At 42.0% G+C, this 19,573-nt stretch overlaps 1 protein-coding gene across 9 annotated transcripts in view; it reads left to right on the plus strand.

Annotated features, from left to right (window-relative positions):
* The window catches only part of ntrk3b (neurotrophic tyrosine kinase, receptor, type 3b), a 159,270-nt gene that overhangs the window by 78,425 nt on the left and 61,272 nt on the right, over window positions 1–19,573 (plus strand). For all 9 annotated transcript variants that reach the window (XR_003785391.3, XM_055507608.1, XM_029144858.3 and 6 more), the window contains 4 exons: window positions 7,731–7,799; window positions 16,536–16,690; window positions 17,303–17,445; window positions 18,965–19,106. Coding sequence is in view for 8 of the 9 variants with exons in the window: in XM_055507608.1 (XP_055363583.1) it covers window positions 7,731–7,799; window positions 16,536–16,690; window positions 17,303–17,445; window positions 18,965–19,106 (509 nt within the window). In the remaining variant the exon portion in view is untranslated. The remainder of the gene's footprint in view (window positions 1–7,730; window positions 7,800–16,535; window positions 16,691–17,302; window positions 17,446–18,964; window positions 19,107–19,573) is intronic.

Consider the following 19,573-nt stretch of genomic DNA (forward strand, 5'->3'; position numbering starts at 1 on the left):
GCATTACATTACTCTAGTCTATATTAACATCTCCATCCCTATCTGGAAACATAATCCAAATGGTGGCTTAAAGGCTTCGCTCTCCTGTGTCTTGGAACCTGACTCACGTCCCCCGTGCAGTCGGCGGCGCAGCAGATGACGGTGAGCCGTATTGTCTCTATTGCTTTAATTACGCTGCCAGAGCAGGAATACATCCCGGTTAGTAGCGCCTCCACCATTCTAATGATAACCTAATGGCTCCATGAGCTTGGGCGGAAGGTGCGGTGACCTTCATGCTGGCTAACAGCTCTTTTCACGTCGCCTCCTCCCTATTCATCTCACTCCCCTTCCCTCTCAACCCGTGCAGAAATGGCACAAAATGCCTTTAGAGATGAAAGTCGGCCAAATAATGCAGAGGCTAATTTGTTGGTGTTATTATACTGATAGCAGGATTCATAAAACGGGAGTAAAAAGGCGGGATTAACCCGTTAAAAGTGATCATTTCATCGTCATGTGCAGCTGTTGCTTTAATGAAACACATACTGTATTACTGACTGTTAGTGCTATTATGAGTCACCATTGTTTACAGAACAAGAAGAGAGACCGAAGACAAATTCACCTGGTCCATAATACTGAAAGATCAATGTTCTGTGGATAAATGACTGTACAACGAACACTGCGAATGGAAGAATGTCTTAGTACAAATGACTTATAGTTATAATTAGATGTGTACTCAGGTGTTGGCTCATACGGTACAGTATGAAAACTCTATAGTGGCTAATGAGCATCACTGATCTGGAATTGGAACAAACATCAGTCAGAAGCAAAGTGCCCCCTATGAGGTTATGACATCATGAAGGTTGCAGACCTTTAGTGTGGAAGCTGCCCACCAGCACATCGGCGTGCTGTGTATTATGCTGTGCTGGACTTCTGAACAGTTGGACTCATTAAAACAGCCGAGGGGGATGTGGGCCACCTTACCGAGGGGGTCTTTGATAGTAGATCCAGTTTCTCGTCATTTAACCCAGTTGGATGTGGAGGCGGAATGAGCCAGATGAGAGGAATTCTGCAGTTAGATTAGCACAACACATGCGCACATATAGCCCAAGCAGAGGATTTCTCTGAGATTAAACAAGGGGCTATTTTTACCCCGCTCCCCCAGAGCCCACCTTACCTATGCTTGATGCAGATTTAGGACGAATAATACGCTCGTTTATAATGGAGTGGTGGCTGTTTGAAGTTTCTCCTTGGCAGTTTTGATTAAATGAATTCCATAGGGTCCCCTAACACAATTTATGGAACTCCCTCCTACACTTTGTATTCTCAGTGATTGAACTGCCTATGGAGGGAGATTTAAGCACATTCATTCTAATTCCTTTATCAATAAAACTATACAAGCGTGTAGTGCCTCACTGAAACACACCCGTCACTGCTTCCAGCGTTGGACTTGATTTGCCGCTGTAATTGAAACACAGTTTGTCTTCATACAGAGGCGTTACCAGATGTTACAAGACCACATTTAACAAACATATTTGTATGTAGCATGTTCAGTATTGATTACTAATGATCATAAGTCTTCACCTAAAAGAATGTACAGTATTTCTAAACAGGACAGGCCGTAACTAAACTAATGTTTAGCAGGTGATAGACTCTGTCTGTGAACCAACATTTCTCCAGTGGCTGTTGCTTCTGGACCGCTGTCGAATTCATAATATAGTTATTTGTAAATTAGAGAAAGATGAACTAAATGGCCTGTAAACAGACTCCCAATCAAACAAACCTTGCTGTTATTGTTCGTGCCGATTATATTGTAATTCACACGCATTTTAAGAAAAGTTTCTCACAAAGAACAGATTGAGTCCCAAAACATACAAATTAGTTTTGCAGTGCTGATAATTTTTTATTTCTGAAATTGTGATGTGCGCACATAAAATTAGTACAGTAATTAATCATTAGGAAGATCTACTTACTGTCTCACATCCACAAGGTCATAAACAACCTTTGGAGCTAAATATAATTAGTACAGTAATCACTAGACCAAATGCAATTATAGAGCTGCAGCAAAAATATTCTCACACCACAAATATTGCAAATGATTTAAGAATATTAAGTTATTACATCAATTGGACATTTCATTGTCTCTTACAAATATTATGAAAGTACTCAAAAAACTAAAAAGCTCCACTTTTGAGACGGTCCCTAACAGCTTCTCAGCTTGCCTGTCGCCCACAGTGCAGCATTCATTACTGGCTCATTAGGTAAAACAACACCTGTGGCTCATCAGTCAGGCTTTATTCCACAGAACACTCCTAATCTTAAAAAAAAAACAAGCTGTTATTAACAAAGTTAGAAACTCCCTGCTGCGGTAGTTGTTCTAAATGTGATGGGGCCCGTGACGGATTTCAAGGAGCATAAGAGACGGAACGCTCAGATGACTGGCAGCTTTCATTTCCACTTTCTAAGCACATTTATTCCATTACCTTCACAAGTTTTATTTTTTTAACCGAGATGGCAAAGTTCCTTTATTTTGGTAAAATACTTATTTAACTTATAGCTTAAAGAGTTGCCATTGTTTATGGACAGATGACCTACATGTTAACCTAAGTAGGATTTATACATGCACTGTAGCTTATGGGTCCACATTCCTACTAGATATATTTTGAACCGCAGCTCCACTCAGACAGACGAAACATTAAAAAGGGAGGTTATGAATAAAGTATTGACTGTGTTGTTTAATAATTAAAACCATCATTTCAGACAGTAATTGAATCATCTGTCAATTATAAAATGTGCTTTTAAAGCCAGAAGAGAAAGTTGAATCTCTCCAAAAGGGGGCATGGCAGATGAAACACATATTGACGTTATGTCTGCTGCAGCTAAACGGCCACTTGTGCATCTATACAGTACATCGCTAACATACACAGCGCGGACGTGCTCGCGGTTGCTACACAATCCCTCTAATGGTGGTAATTTGCCAACAAATATTACCCCGACGCATGTGACTGGTGCCGTAAGTGCAGCTGTAATTAGTACCTGAGTGAAAATGACCAGCACACTCATACTGTACCTGGAATTGAAGTAGTCAAATAAATCCAGTTCAATTGGAGCTTAAGTAGCCTCACATATATGAAATATTCATTTCAGCCTGTGACAGAGGCGCTGCTGCCTGGGCTGAATATGCATATCAACATACATTCAGTATATTGCTGTGTGCATCCAGGCAGGACGTATGGAGCAGGTTTCAGCCGGGAACCGGATGGCTCGGTGGACCATGGGATGCACAGCCACACTGGAATGAAGAGCATGAAATAAGTTTCAGCAATATCAGGCAGCAACCTGCAGCAGGACGAGTCCCAAAGACTCCTACAGACATTATTAGGAGCTTAAACCTGTATTTTCCCACTATGGCGTTAACTTATTTGTCGCCTCCCAGTTATAGGGCCTGTCTGTGAGTTCACCTTCGTCAAAGGAGGAACTATTTATTCTGGAAACACCTTTGGTGATAAGCAGGAATGGCTTTGATGTTCTAGGCACTGGATCAACGTAAGTACCTACAGAAAGTGCAGATAATACGCAGCCAAACGCTCCGTCTTTAAAACTGTGCGGATGTTTACGCCGTCTTCTTGGAGAGAGCGTTTCCACTAAAGAGGATCTTTTTCTGGGTGTTTGACTGAGTGAAGACGTGAATGAGGACTTGACTGCAGGCTGACTCACTGTTGTATTGCATCAGTCTGTGATGGGGAGAAGCAGAATGAATGTGTATTTTCATAAAACAGGTTTGATCTTTTTTTTTTTTTTTTTTTTTTTTGCTGTTTACGTAATACTGCAATTACCCTTCTATACTCCTAAGGAGCGTTTTCTAAATTGTACAACGTGTACTGCCAGTTTTCTCTTAGAGGAGACAAGAGATAGCCTAGATCAAACTACATCTACCTTTTTTATTTTTAATGCAGGATTATTTCATAAGCTGCAAATGGCAGCTGTACAAGAAAACCTTCCCATTCTGTGTCAGCTTTTCAGGTCTGAAGATTAACAATTTTCCTCTCAGATTGACACCCCTGATATTTTAAAAACTTCTTTTTAAAAGTGTGTTTGGGCTGCTTAAAGCCATCCCCATTAGTCATAACGTGACCTTTTCGACATCCCCGAGAAAAATATGTCTCTCTAAGTAGCAAAATACTGTGCAAATGAACAAAAAAAAAAAAAAAGCAATTAGTTTGTATTGCTGCGGCAAATATTTGCAGTTTCTCCTCGGTGTCACAGATGACGGCTAGATTTCAGGATGTCCATACTGCTGATCCGTTGAGACACCCCGCTCAGTGGCTGTCTGCTTCTTCCCTGCGTGGTCCTGAATGTCAATCTGCGGAGCCCCCCCCCCACACACACTCAGACAGTAGCTACCAGTGATGCTGCACTAATTAGCCAACCCTCTCGAGTAGCCGAGCCCTCCCAATGGCATCTGTGCCAAACAGAATTATTAAAGAAGGAGGGAGGAGGAGTCGCACCTCCTCTGCAGAGGAGCAAACACCCAGGTTCTCTTTAGCATTCAGTGCGTCGCCCTCCGGCTGAAATGCCGACGCCGTCATCAATATTAACGCCGAGATACATCCATCCCCACAATGCATACGTTTTACCCCCCAACCCAATGAAAGTTTCCCGTGAACCCCATGATTATGATTCAGTATTTAATAGGCACCGTCTACATGTAAGCAGCGGAGATGATTTGTGGCTTGCGATGTCTGTTTTACAGTTTAGTCAAAGTAGTGGAGGTGAGTGCGCCGTGTGTTTGTGCGTCTGAGAGTCAGGCGGTAGCAGAGACTATGTTCTCTCACTCCTGGAACCAGGAGAGCCGGGCTTAAAAATTGATTCGTTTTCTATATCGATAATTTTTAAATTTCATAATCATTGCCCCCTCTCTCCACAGCACTTGGCCTTCCTCACCTCCTGTCTTTTGGCATTCAGTCCGCTCTGATGTCTTATTTGCTGATTTGTTTATATATTTATTAATTCATTTACCCCCCTCCCCATCCAATTTTAGCTGACATTTCTTGTGGAGATACGAAGGATGACCTTTGAAAAGAGAACATTTCCTGCCAGAGATGTGAAGGAGGTCTCACTCTCTGCTTCTCCTTCCCGCTCCTTTCCTCTCACACATTTACTTTTGTCACTTAATTAAAAGGCCCATGTGAATAAATACTTTAATGACTTTTGCAAATAGTAGCTATTTTAGTAATGGCACTTCGAACTGAAATTTCAGCATCTCCACAAGGATTTCATAAGGAAATGCTGTAGCATACCAATGTGATGCAACGCATAGACATTCAGGGGAATTTGATTTAATTTTGATCTTAGAAGTATAAAAATTAAAACTATTACACTTAATATTTATTAATTAATGTTAGGTTTTACAGACACATCAAACAGGGCCAAACAATTAAGCAGGAGGCTACACACTCATGTACAGCAGTCGCACTCGTAGCATCAGGATTAACATTGTTTGCATTGGCCTTTAACACTTTATTGGGCAAATTATGTACTATGTATGTACTGTTCTTAATAATAAGTCAAAAAGTGACAACACCCATTCCAGTGCATGAATACTGTCAAAAAATGTTAGTTAGTTGATGTAGACTATGTTTAATTTGAACATTTTCAGCATCCAGGCTTAAGTTTACGTTACAGTAGGTACTGAGATGAAACGTTATGTAATTATAGATTATAGAGAATATAGAGAGACCAAAATGGAGGCAAATTATCAGGTGAGGATGTGAACGAGTAGACAAGATGATGGTGACAATGACAAGGCTGCAAACATGTCATTACAATTTAATTTGATGCCTCAAGTTCATGAAAAATTACACTTCTTCTAATGTTTCTTTATTTAATAATGGTTGTGTACTCCCTCTACTTAAGTAAGTGATGGCAGTGTTTTTTTTCTCATTGCTCTTGTCTTCTTAGTCCAGTGTAACTGGAAAAGAAGAGCTGAACCAGTGAACACCTCAGCTTTATTACTCATCAGCCGGTTTATAATATTCCATTACACGTATTTTACAGTAAGAAAGAACGCACGTGAACTGAGTGATCAGTTTAAGTTTGCTTGGATGGATGTGGATCTCTATGTGTTGCTGTGATCTATGTGTATTTGAAGGTTTTTGATCCTAATGTGTGTCTATTGAAGCGACTTTCATTTGATGCGTGTCTATTTGCAGATCTGTGGTTTAAATGTATGTCTATTTCGGGTTGTGTGATTTGACGTAAGTGTTGAGCAGCTCTGCTCCACATCACCTAATGAGCTGCTGTTTGCTCGCCCACTGTTGTGTGTCTCTCTCTCTCTCTCTCTCTCTCTCTCTCTCTCTCTCTCTCTCCCTCTCCTTATCTCTCTCTCTCTCTCTCACTTTCTCTCTTTGTCTATTGTATTCTTTCAGTGTATAATACAGTCCCTGTGGGACCACAGGTTTTCTTTGCGAGGTGAAATCTTATGCAGCATCTTTACATATTCTCACACACGTCCCGTGCATCCAGCCGTGTCTTCACAGTGGCACACATTTTAAGGCGATAATACGAGTGACTCCTTTTTAACCGTGTGTGTGCATGTACATGTGTATGTTTCAGTAGATGGGTGTTTGTGTGTGCGTGTGTATGGGAATGTGCCACTGCATGTGTGACATCTGAGGAAATAAGAAAGATCTGCAACAGCTGTAGTTCCCTGTTGCTATGGTTACACTTCTGGATACATGAAGACCATTAGGCTTCCCATACCCACTCTGTGTCATTATAAAGCAACTGATGATACTTTACCTAACGGTGCTCTTGATACTGTACAGTATGTACTGTACAGCAATTAAAGTAATGCAAAATTAGCATTTAGTAGTGTTTAGGTTTATATTATATGATATTATATCTTACTGTGTTTACTACTCTAAATAAACCTAAATTTTGAACTTTTCTTTATCCTATTATCTACATTTAAATTTTTCTCTGGTTTTTCTATGCTCATCATTTCATTTCATTAGTGTGTCTACTGTAGGTAGAGGACTCGCAGACACTGTGAGCTGTGATATCAGGTGTTGTGTTCAAAGTGATAATAATGTAAAAAAGAGAGAGAGTCATTAAGCGAATGCTCACATTAAAAAAAACAGCAGATCAGATACTGTGTTTCTCCTTCGTTTTTTCACAGGATGTAATACACTATTGGGACTCATAATAGCATGATGGGATTTGATAGTGTGCTTTATGACAAATTACTGGGTTAATGCTTTCACAGAGATGTTGTATTTCTTAATAAGTGTATAGACAGATGCCTGATGTTCATATTTAAACGGATTCAAGGGTCTGGTCAAATCACTTGCAGGTCTCTGGCTGTTTGCTATTGAATTTAGTGGCTTCCTGCGCCGTAGGGGTTCCCTAAGTCAATTGAATTATTTGACTTGAAAGCGGTCAACTTTCTTTTATTGAGTTATTTGAGCCCTAGAGCTACACTCAGCTGGGTCTGTTTCCCTTTCTTTGTCAATATTACTTTGCCTTATTTTCAACCATTAATCCAGGCCTGTGTATTCCCTTTTCTTTTATGTGAGTAATATTTACTTTAATTTATTTTACTTAATGCTGGACAGTGATGTGTGATTGAGGCAGTAAATCTAAAAAGACTGCAAATCCAATTTACAGTAAAATGTATTAAAATAGAAAAAAAGACCTAGAATCATTTAAATACTGTCATTTAAATTAACATTGTCTTTCTTTCTCTCTCTCAGAAACCTGTCAAAGAATCCTCTCACCACTTTGTCGTGGCAGCTCTTTCAGCACCTTCAAATCTCCGAGCTGTAAGTATTCTTCTCTTGTCTGATCTCTCATTGGCTTGTGTTTGTGTTTTATTAGGGCAATTTATTATCACTCCCCACACACTATCTGCCTCAGTACAAACCATTTTCTCTGCATGCCATTATTAATATAATTCCTGTCATTGTTGTGCAGAGCCACTAATTTGTTTCTGCACATGTAAAAGACTGAAGCTATAGGCAGTTTAGAGCCACTGTGATCCTATAAGTCATTCATGGACTTGATGAACATACACAAGCTTCAATAGCCTCTTTATGGGGAAGGTTTGACCCCATTTTCCTGTTTGGTCTGAATATTTTGTGATCATTGTGTTCATGAAATGGGTTTGCTCCCTCACCACTGTGGAGAACATTGCAATGTGGACCTGCTTGTAATTTAGGCATCATTATACCTGTCAGCGCTGTTTGAATGTGAACCTCTGCTGCGCTCCGTGCGCCGGCGCCGCTTCCGGCGCCCGCTGGCTTCTAAAGCCGAGGTAAAGCGCGATGTGATACAAGACTATTTCAAGCAGGCCTCCTTATTGTGCTATTTTCAGAGGTAGAAGCGGGGCAGGTCCTATGAGAGCAAAGCACAATGCTGATCTGGGGTAGTCCTGCTGCTGTACGCTACGGTGAAGGCAGCAGAGCGGAGGGAGAACCCTGCTTACGCTCACGCTCACGCCGTTATGTTGCATTTGTGGATTTTGGGTTTATGCTGTCATCCTAAACAAGACTCATTCCTCGCGTCCTCGGTCCTGCAATATTATAGAGCGCTCCTCCATATCCAGCCTGTGTGGGAAGTAATTCACACCAGACCCCCATATCAGCGCTACACAAGTGTCCTCTCACTATGGTCCCTCATCAGAGGCAGATGGGTCCGTGAATCCCTCATTGTGCCTGTTATTGGGCTGTGAATTTCATCCTTCGCTGGATTGTAGAAGTTCTGTACTTTTGTTGTCTTACCAGCTGTCCAACTGGGCTTTGGTGTAAGCTACTCTGGCATTTAGCTTCTCTTCATGCTGCTGCTCTGTTTTAGCTTCTAACTAATTATATGCATATAGAATGTCTATACGAATAGGGGGATAAAAAGGACACACTAGACAGTAAAGTAATGAATTCATGCATAGCATTCCATATTGTTGCAACGGATTCTCATTTTAATGCAGCATTTCTGTATTTGTGGTTCTCAGTGCTCTCTGGGTGGTGACACTTAATAAAACCTGATATCATGATAACAATGCTTGTTAGTGCCGTTAAATTAGATCTTTTGATCTCTGCACTGGGGCGAGTGAATGCACAACCGCGGTGAGCCTAACACAGCGTGCAATTGAGCCCGTTTGGCTTGGCCCACTAAAATGGTGGCAGCTGTCGTACTACGTCCTACTATGAAACCAGATGAAGCCGCTTGACATTTTTTGTTTTTACCGTTTCATGGTTACATCAAGCACAGACGGTCAAACTGTGGTTTCCGGTGGGGAAAACCTCTGCTTTGTAGCAAATGATCTATACGGCCATGCAGGACACACTGATGCACTCAGTCGTGGCCCTTAACGCTTTGGCTCTGGGGGAGTTGCTTAGTGACCAGCGGCTCAGAGACTGTGTGGAATAAGTGGAATAAATTCACAGAGTCTAAACATAAAGTGGAAAATGTAACGTTTTGATCATCATTACAGTAAATACTTTTAAATTTCTAGAGAGACTACATCACAAATAAACCAAAATAACCATTACGATCACTTTTGGTGCCTACGAGTCTCGATTCGCTCTGATCCACCACCCTGTTTCTCCGTAAGCAACCATTTTACATGTGTACAAATGGCGTCTTTGTTGTTCTACATAAAACGCAGGGCCGGGCCGATGCCCGTGTTTCCTGGTGAATGCTGATGAGGAGTGAGGGTTTGTGTCTATTCCATTTGGTGCGTTTGGTTAAGAGGTGTCAGTCGGAGTGGCGTGGCGGCACAGACGTGGGCTGAGGCGTTATGCAAGAAGGAAGCCATGTGGAATCAGGCCTCGCTAATAGGAAATGAGTCACTCTATCATGGGCACAGTCTGCGACGTGGCCCTGACACCGTTACTCCCTTTACTGTGTCTGCGTGTTCACCCCAAGCACATTAGTTAGGTGAGCGACAATCGCTCTCTCATGCCCAATGAAGAGGTAGCGGCGCACAATGCCATATCAATAAGAGGTGCCCACCCATGAGGCTGAACCACACTAATATTATGTAAATAGAGGAAGATCAAACCGGCTGAAATAATTTCCGTTTCATGTGACGAAAGGGGAGCGTGGCCCTTTGCCATGATGCTGTCACTACACTGGGTTATCTCAGCCACTCGAGGCACTGTTATTGTAGTTGTGCCTCACTTTTTAGGAATAAAAGCGTAACAGTTTCAAAGCAGCCACGCACGCGCCGGTGACAGTGACCTGCGGTGAATTGGAAATGTGCTCATTGCCTCCTGAAATTACACTGCAGGTTCCTCCGAAACGTTGCACCGACAGTGTTCTCACTGATTAATCCATTGTAGAGTTTATTGAGGCCCATTGTTTTATTCCAGTGGCACTTGGCACGAGTCTGTCAAGTTGATTTTTTTTCGTGTGAGGTGAAAAGGTTAAATGCAAAACTAGGAGATGTTATAAATCTGATCATTATGATGCTAAAACCCCTGCTCATTCGGTCAAAAGAAGACTTTAAAACTTGTTTATTCAGATACTTACATATATCTGGAGACCATCACCACGGAAAACAGTCATTGCTATTTTAATTATCATTCATTACGTCTTCAAACAGATTTGAAAGTGGAAAAATTTGAAGGACTAAAATTGAATGCTTTGGAAAATCTGACTTTGCAGATTACTGTGTCAATAAATTTAGTCAGCCTTGGAATTATATTATTAGTAATGGTACTGTCTATACTTTTTGCAATACTACTTGGATACAGTAGTGAACCTGTTAACCTGGTTACCAAGGTCCTCCCCCTTTCTTAATGTATATGAAGTGTGCTTTTCCCTTATCGGGCCTTTCTGATCCAGCCCACTAGGGCTTAGTACTAAAACACTTGCCTGGTTTTGCAGGTTGGTTGCACAGATCTTTCCCACCACCCGTAGTATCTAAACATCAGTAACAATGACAATACTATCAGTGAAATCTCAATAATCTCAGGTCTTTTGTGGCTCCTCTAAAAAGGCCCAGCATCACGCTGAAGCGCTACAATAGACGTCTGCTGTGTGCTGCCTCTGGATGAGTGAGATAATCGGCTCTTCCTCTTTGTCTCCGCGCCCTTTAGCCAAAGGACCAGAACTACTGCAGTGTAGCGCACGACGCAGCCAATCGCAGGCCTGCAACCTGCAGAACGGGCGACAGGGCGGCTAAATGCTAAATCTTCCGCCGCGGCTTCTCCGGCGAGAACATGGGAACGCCGGCAGTTCCCAGCAGCGCCATCGCTCAGGAAGCTCATTCTGTCTGTTCCCAAAATGAAAACGCCCTCCTTCTCCAGCAGCCAACGCAGCCTGCCGCGGGCGATGTGCATCCCGAACCCCCTTCCTCTGTTAGAGCTTCTTTAATCCCAGCTCTCTAGGAAGCAGGGGCAGATGCAAAGTCAAACATTTACGCCTCTCACTGCAAATGGAGTTTTCTATGAATATGGATGAATGTGAATAGATCAAACCTTTAATCTTGTGACATAACTGCCAGCAGATTAGATTGCGTAAAGTGTTGAAGGGCTCTATGACAGATGAATTGCTAAATTTGAACCTTTGTTTGAAATAAAAAGCACTTAAAGCAGACTTCCACTGAAATGCACAATATTTACACCGACTGCTCCAAAGCATCAAACAGTGTTGGTTGTGGTTGAAAAAAACTGCGTCAGGGATAAAATGGGTAATGCATTAAAACCTTGTAATAAAACAACAATATTTATATATAACAATACAAAAAGAAAAACTTTGTGAACAAAGTGCAATAGGTCAAATGAGGAAACAGTGTATTGAACCAGTGTGACATCATGAGTACCGACCTGAGTCCTGGTGTACGGAAATACTGAACTGTAACACCGGCAGCTGCATGTACTGTATGTCAGGTGGGCACCGGCATAGAAGTAAAAGCCTTAGAGTCGAGGTGCTGTATGGATGAAGGCGTTTGGCTCAGAATGATGGGTAGAAATCAGTCGGAAATCTGTGGTTAAAGTGGGAGTTTAGATACGAGTAATTAGGATTTTGCAGAGTCAGACACTTTTAGGACAGATCCGGCTTCTTACCTGCTGGAGCTTCCGCAACAATATGTTAATGCGCAGTAGATGTTTTGAGCTTAATTGGTGAAAACAGCTGTGGGAATGGAAACAAATGTCGTCTGTAATACGGCAGCTTGGCAACCTTTGAGAGGTTTCTCTTTTAAAGAGCTACTTTGTGTCATCTGGCTTAAACCGCTGTTTCCAAAGGTGACTGAAGTGCAGGAATTTGTTTGTGCTGCAGTATTTGTTCATGCAAATTCTGCATAAAATACATAATTGGTGGAGTTTGTTTTCAAACAAAGAAGGGATTTAACTTAAACAAGCTAATTGAAAAAGGTTATTCTCAATAAAATACAATGTAAACGCTGGAGTACACATACTGTATCAGTATGGCATCTTTCTAATATGAATGAATACATGGGGAACCACCTTAAACATACAGTACATTCCCTCAAAAAAACAGTAAAAGTGTCTAAAGAGTCTCTTAAAATCTGTGCCACTGAAGAAGAAATTGCCCTGAGCTCCTGCTCACTTTGTTCATTTTCCCACCTGGAGCCTTGCCTGACCCGACTCGCGTGTTCCCTCTCCTCTACATGATTGCAGCACAGGTGGTGTTGTCGATAAGCCAAAAGTCAGGTCTGGCTCCTCCGACAAATTATGCCATAGCAGTTTAAATAGAAAAAAAGGAAAATGGGGAGAGAGCCTGTGGCCGAGTGGCTCCAACTTTAAAGCCGTGATGGGACAAAACGGTGATTTATTTATTCTCAGCGAGCCACTTTATCCATGACACAGGCAGAAGATACCGCCTTAAAATGAAGGAGCGGCTCCAGCAACAAGCAGCGGCGTGGCGAAGCGATGATACACACTCTATGCAGTGCGATGACGGCAACCGTTTGGCAAATGCAGCAGGATCAGGAGGAAATGCTTATGTTGTAAAGGCTCTCGCTGACAAGAAGCGTATTAACTTTCACAGTGGTTGAGTCAACTCTCACTTTTTCCTACATTTACTCCCCCTGATTGTTTTACACCATTCTTTATCAAATGCTAATCCCCTCCTGTGCCAACTAAACTCCTGCTGCGCAATTAAAACTGAGCATTATTTGAAGTTACTGACAGCAGTAGAGCGACGGTGCAGCTGTGATGGAGCGAGCGTGCGCTAGAAAGGAGAACAACCCATGGATACATCTGTTTATTCAGCCCGCTGCCTATGAATAGATGTCTGACTGTCAATCAGACCTCTAGAAGCCAATGCAGTGGCGTGACAGCTAGATTAGCTCTTTTCCACGCAATAATAATAACGGCAGCACTGGCCACAGTGTCTGATTGACAAGTTGTGCTTGGGGAGCGCAGCGCGGGAACACAACAGCAAAGGCTGATTTGCATCGGAGATAAGAAAAATAAAAATGTTGAGAGATGTGATTAAAAAAAACAGCAATAAAAGTCATTGCTATGCCTGTCGGGTCTTCCATTGTAGCGCGGCTCACATGGGGTTTACAATGGCAGCGCAGGTTTGCTGATTATTCCATCGGCAGCTTGCTTCAGCACTGAGTATTTCCAGCTGATACAGTACGTTTTAGAGTCTCAAAAGTATATTTTATACAATATGCGCAACCAGTGATGAAGACTGAACCCCGAAAAGTGCAGTTCTGCATAAAAATGCAATAACACACGGATGTTTTTGTTTAGGACAAGTTGCTAATAAATTAATACTGAACAATGAAATGTATGAAATTATCTTTTTATATAATAAAACAGTTCAATTTGGACTTCTCCAGTGTAACATCTAGTTTTGCGGTGGTTGTTTTGTTTGTGTTTCGACTCTGGTGTCATGTGGTTAAGTTTGGGGAAGCTAGAATGAAATCATTCTAACCCAAACACTGTCATGGCTGTTTGTAAAAGGCAAGCAGTTTGTTTTTCATCCCTGGTAACAATTGTGTGGACTTCAAGCTGGCTGTTTAATACGAATTTTCCAAAATCAAATAATGAGCAAAGCGGTGCTGCTTAGCATTTCCATTCTAATGAGAATAATCCGCTGTTGCCGTGCAAAGATCTGTGGCCTCAGACTGACTGTAAATTCACAATGCCTTTTCTTCTTAGCATGCATTACTACTGTATGTACAGTACAGTATGGCTGCGGTAGAAGGGCCTAACAAGCACACAACATAGTGGAGCAAAGTACACGTTCTTCTGTAGAATTACCAAGACAAAGCATCTCAGGAAACAAATCTGTGGTTACTGTGGTAAAATAGGGCAAATCATTAAACACACTCAAATAATTCCTGGTAACGGTATAGAGAGGAAGCGGTGCATTCAAGTCGGGATCAAAGCGAGCGCCTGTGCAGCGCGCGGCTCATTGTTGCTTGAGAAACGCGGCTGCTCAGCCGAAGCACCTGTGTGTACAGTTCCCAGAAAAACAGCCTCTGGTGGCGATCATTACCCCTTCTCTGGAGTAGCGGGGCGGATCGTTAGCCAGCTTCAAGGAAGCATCATCCTGTTAGCGCCCCGTATCTGGGGTCACACTGATGTTTGCTTTTGTTCATTTCCAAGTTGAATCCACTCTCCCTCAGTCATGTTTCGTCTCCCAGTCGTCACCTTGTTGTTTAGTCATTTTTTTATGCCTTGTTTAGCCGCTTGAACTGTGCTGCGCTGTACACACGGGCAGGAGGAATAGTATTCAATGTACGGAGGTTATGTGTGATCTTATTAATAATTACCATAATTACAGTATAGGGTTAGGAAGCAGGGCCGCTTTGCTCTGTTGAGCTTTGATCCCTCGTCGTTCTCCTTACTCAGCATTAAATAGTGTAAGAACTCTGGGATGGGTTTCTCTCCACTGGCCTGTAAGTGGTAGAGAATATGTAATATGTAATAAAGGTTAATAAGTTTAACATTAACATGTGGCTGAATGTGCACATACATGCATTTTAATGTTTCTATTTGCTTGTTAGTCACTGTGATATTTCATTTTTAATGGCAACCTAGAATGTGACATTCTTAAATGTTAGGCGTATTTTTAGGCTCAGTATATTTAAATTCCACTACTAATGGCAAAAAATGAATAAAGATTAATAAGGCACTCTGTGTTATCCCATTAGAATTCCAACGTTTATCCAAGAGTCTTTGAAGCAACGTTCAGACCTTCATGTATGGAAATAAAATGCTAATGTCGGGTATTTCCAGGTCTCAGATTCCCTAGTAATTTCTGTTTTAGTTCATGGAAAGAAATATGTGATGATTATGAGGAAAACAGTGAGACAGACTGAAAACACACCATTATACATACACCAACAATAAACAATAAAATCCTAGTGGTTTGTAGCTACAGTAACAATAAAGGTCCTGTTATCTGAGAACACAATTCCTTTATAGAAGACACATGCCACCATTAACGGAGCACAGTTGCTCCACAGTAGCGCACCAAAAAACAATTTTGTGTAGTAAAATCCAGCATTGGATTGTCACAGATGCAATGTGAACTCCACTGTCACCGACTTCACTGATGGAATAATTTGCTTTGAGGGAGGAGAAATATTTGAACAAAATAAAGCTAAAACTCATCAGATATTCACAACATGTCCTTTCGCCCTCATACTCATCAGACTGCATCTGTGCAAAATAATTCCTAATTATCATTAAGAAGATGAACAGGATTTCTGCACGTGCAGAGAACGGTAGTTCATAACGGAGGGGTGTCGTGTCTCTCTCTCTCTGTTGTGGCATTGTGAGTACGCTGTCATAGTGAATGTGAAAGGACTCCACTCTGTACTGTATCAGATCCAGTTAGCACCTGACAATGGCAGAGATCCACCTGCGGGAATCTATTCTCATTATTTCCTACTGTATAGTGGACGTGCCCCATGCATTATTCATACCTTCTGTAATATCGTGTTGACCTTTGTCAAGGGCGTTTGGACAGGCATTCATTTTCACCAAATTGGCCAATCACAGCCTCCCAAATTGGACATATGCAAAAGGCGGAGGTGACGTACAGTGAATAGCGTGGCTCTGTGCTGCCCTGTGCCTCCAGAATTAAATGTATGCAGAGGATCCTAATGGCACCTGCCTGCCATTATTACAGCCTGAAATGGATAGCTGGAATATTGCACGACCTTTGACCTCCTTACATTTGAACGCTACAGTGCAGGAATAGGTTGCTTTGTCTGCTGACCTGTTTAAATCCAACTTTTATAAAAAAAATGATAAAATCTATAAACTTCTATGAGGTGACTGTATGTAAAATAGAGACAAAGATGGCAACAGTGCAACTCCTATGTGCATATTGAGGAAAGACCTGTCCAATACTCTGTAGAATACATGGTTGGTGGATGGTGAATTAGTGATCTGTGAGCTAGTAGGGGTATCATGACAATAACATTTACTATACTTTTCAACATTCAAGTTAATTTATAGTAGTTAGGGGAAGCACATTTTTTAAAAAATCCCATCATTTTTGTTATAATATTATGAGGTAACGGTTGATCATATCATCTATATTTCTTTCTTTTTTTGTCTTTTCAGGCGCCTGGACGGCGTGGTGTTCGACTGCGGTTGTGATATACGCTGGATCCAGCTGTGGCAGCAGCGAGGGGAGGCCGGGCTCCACACGCAGCAGCTGTACTGCAGGAACGGCGCGTCCAAGATACGGCTGCACAACATGTACATCCATAGCTGTGGTAAGAGAAGGGAGGAGAGAGGAGGATGAGCAGGCGGTGAGAAGGCAACGTGTGATCTGCATTTATAAAATCAGGAAATTAAAACCGGGAGTGCAAGCAGCAGCGGGGGGGCGGGAAGGGAGGCAGGGAGGCGGCAGAGGAGAGGAACAGCACAGGAGGCAGAGAAAAGTGGAAGGTGAGAGGGAGGGTGGCTGACAGAGGGAGACGGGAAATGCGGGAGAACGAGAGGAAGAGGGTCAAAGGTAAATTGGAGGAAGGAGAGGAAGCGCAAGGAGATGGTTGAGGCTGGAAGATGGGGGGGGTGTGACAGGGTTCAGAGGGTGAGTGTGATGTAAGGAGCTCTGTGTTGATTCTGACAGAGGCCGAGTGCACTGCAGTATTATCTGCTGGTGGTGAGTCATCCCTTGGTGTGTGTGTGTGTGTGTGTGTGTGTGTGTGTGTGTGTGTGTGTGTGTGTGTGTGTGTGTGTGTGTGTCTGCGGATGCGTGGCCTTTCTCCCCTAATTTCATTACGTTAATAGAAAGTGATTAATTGATCAGGTGTGAAAATGTGAATACAAAGGCAGCGACGGGACAACGGGACGTGAACACGCGTGTGTGTTTTTATCTTCAGACCTACCGGAGATCAGCGTGAGCCACAGCACTGTGTTGGTGATGGAAGGAGACAACGTGACGGTGAGCTGCAACGGATCCGGATCCCCGCTGCCTGAAGTGGACTGGACCGTCAGCGGCCTGCACTCCATTAACGCACACCTGGTCAGACACTCACACACGTGCTGATAATTAAATAACTAATGAAAATGATGCCAGAATAACTACATTTTGGATCGTTAGCGGCCGCCGTTAATTCCCTTCGAGTGAATCCACGATGTGCCGCTCCTTTTGAACTCTCCTGCCGTCCAGGTCCCTGTAGTTTACATGTGCTTCACTGTAGCCAATCTATTCTAAAATCATCCAGTTATTTCTTCTAGAGCTAATTCAGTTGTTAGGACGTCACCTGAGGATTGATTTGTGCTGCCTTGTGCTTCAAATTAAAGTGAAAAATTAAAATTCCGCTGATTTTTGTTAAAACTAACTGCTTTTGCTTCTTTTATTTGGTGTGTTTACTTTCTGGCGTTATTGCTTTATAAAATATGTATTGTCTTATCTTTTTAACCCACATTGTATTTAGATATGTTAATTTTTTGTGTACTTATTCTAATTTTAATGACATTAGTTTCGATAACCTGAATGCTCCCATTTGAATCCCCACATTATCTCCACAGTGAGTGAGCTTTGTACTGTACGTCTGAGTTAATGAGATCTTACTAAACTGGAGTAGTACTTTGCTACTCTTGTATTTGAATATCTTAAATAACCAGCCACTCTGAATGAGTTGTGGAATTGTTGCTTGCAATAATAGGAATGACCCACAGTAGTGTTACTGTTTGCTCAGACAGTGGATCAAATAGGAATGTTTGGAAATAGCTGGAGCTTTACAGTATTTTATGTATTTTTTCAGCGAGCCCTACACTACAATACAGTACCATTGTGTACTCTGCATTGCATTGTGTGGACAAATATTAACCCTGCAGTTTGGCTGCAGAACCTGGAGTCATCGCGTCCACAAATGGACTCAACTCCCTTATTCACATAGTGGTTTAACCGCGTATGTAGTTGTCTGATTAGCTGTGCTGCATAGGTTACCATGGCGACTGTTTAAAACACGCCTGTGAGCCTGAACTGGCTCCGCCACTAATCTCGCTCCCTGAGACAGGCCCCAGGGACAACAACAACAGCAGAGATAAACAGTGAGGAGAGGGCAGCGGCAGTTCCTGAAATTGCCGTGTGGCTGAATTTGTCATCGGTGTCTTTAAGGCTTCTACTTACTTCACAGATGAAAGTTACCTCAGCCTCAGGCCTGACGTTTTTTAGGGTAGATAGATACTCCGTCCCACAGGCGTGATTGAAGATTTGGGGACCTGGCCATGTAACAGCAAGAAGGGAAACACAAGAACTGTGTCTGGCACCCAAACTTGTTAGTCACTCCATGCTTGTAATTCTGGCCCTTAAGTAGTAAAACCCGACCAAATCACCTAAGTAATCAATTCCCACTCCTTGTGTGTACTCCTTCGCTTTATTGTGTTTCCTTTAACGGGACCTCAACCAATTAATAATTAACTGTAGTTTTAATTAAGGCATTAAAAATTAAAACCCGCGTAATGAAACAGTAAGTGCTGTACGCTGTGTCCCACACCATCTCTCTTTCTTAGTGTCCTTTACTTTCTGTACGCAGTCAAACGTCTACTGGCCGAACATCCACTCCATCAACCTGACTCTGTTCAACATCAGCCGAGATGACAACAACTTCCAGCTCACCTGCATTGCAGAGAACGTGGTGGGGATGACCAACTCCTCCATTCAGCTCAACGTGCAGTGTGAGTTGGATTTTTTCAATAATGAATCTTTGGGGACACACATAGTAAGTTGTAGCCAGTGACATTTCAAAGTTGCACTACAGGCTAATTAACTGCTTCTACCTTGTGTGTCTTGCTGCTTGGATTCACATGCAGGTCTATATTTATAAAAATAAGCTGTTGATGTTTTAGGTGTGACTTTGTGAAGGTTTTGGGTTTTAATTTTTATGGTACATATAAAGCTAAAGGGTAAAGTGTCTTTGTTAACATACCGTTTTAGATTTTTTTTGTTTGTTTGTTTATAATCTTATTGGCTGTTTTTGTTTACTGATGTCGATACATAAGTTACAGAAATCTCAGAAGGACAAATGCAAACTAAAAACAACAACAACAGCAACAACAAAAACATTCAACAGCTCAGTCACATTATATACACTATACAATATATATCTATCTATAAAAATATAGCACCTGAATTGTAACATGAG

The sequence above is a fragment of the Betta splendens genome, chromosome 3, assembly GCF_900634795.4.
Source record: "Betta splendens chromosome 3, fBetSpl5.4, whole genome shotgun sequence".
NCBI classification, from domain to species: Eukaryota; Metazoa; Chordata; class Actinopteri; order Anabantiformes; family Osphronemidae; genus Betta; species Betta splendens.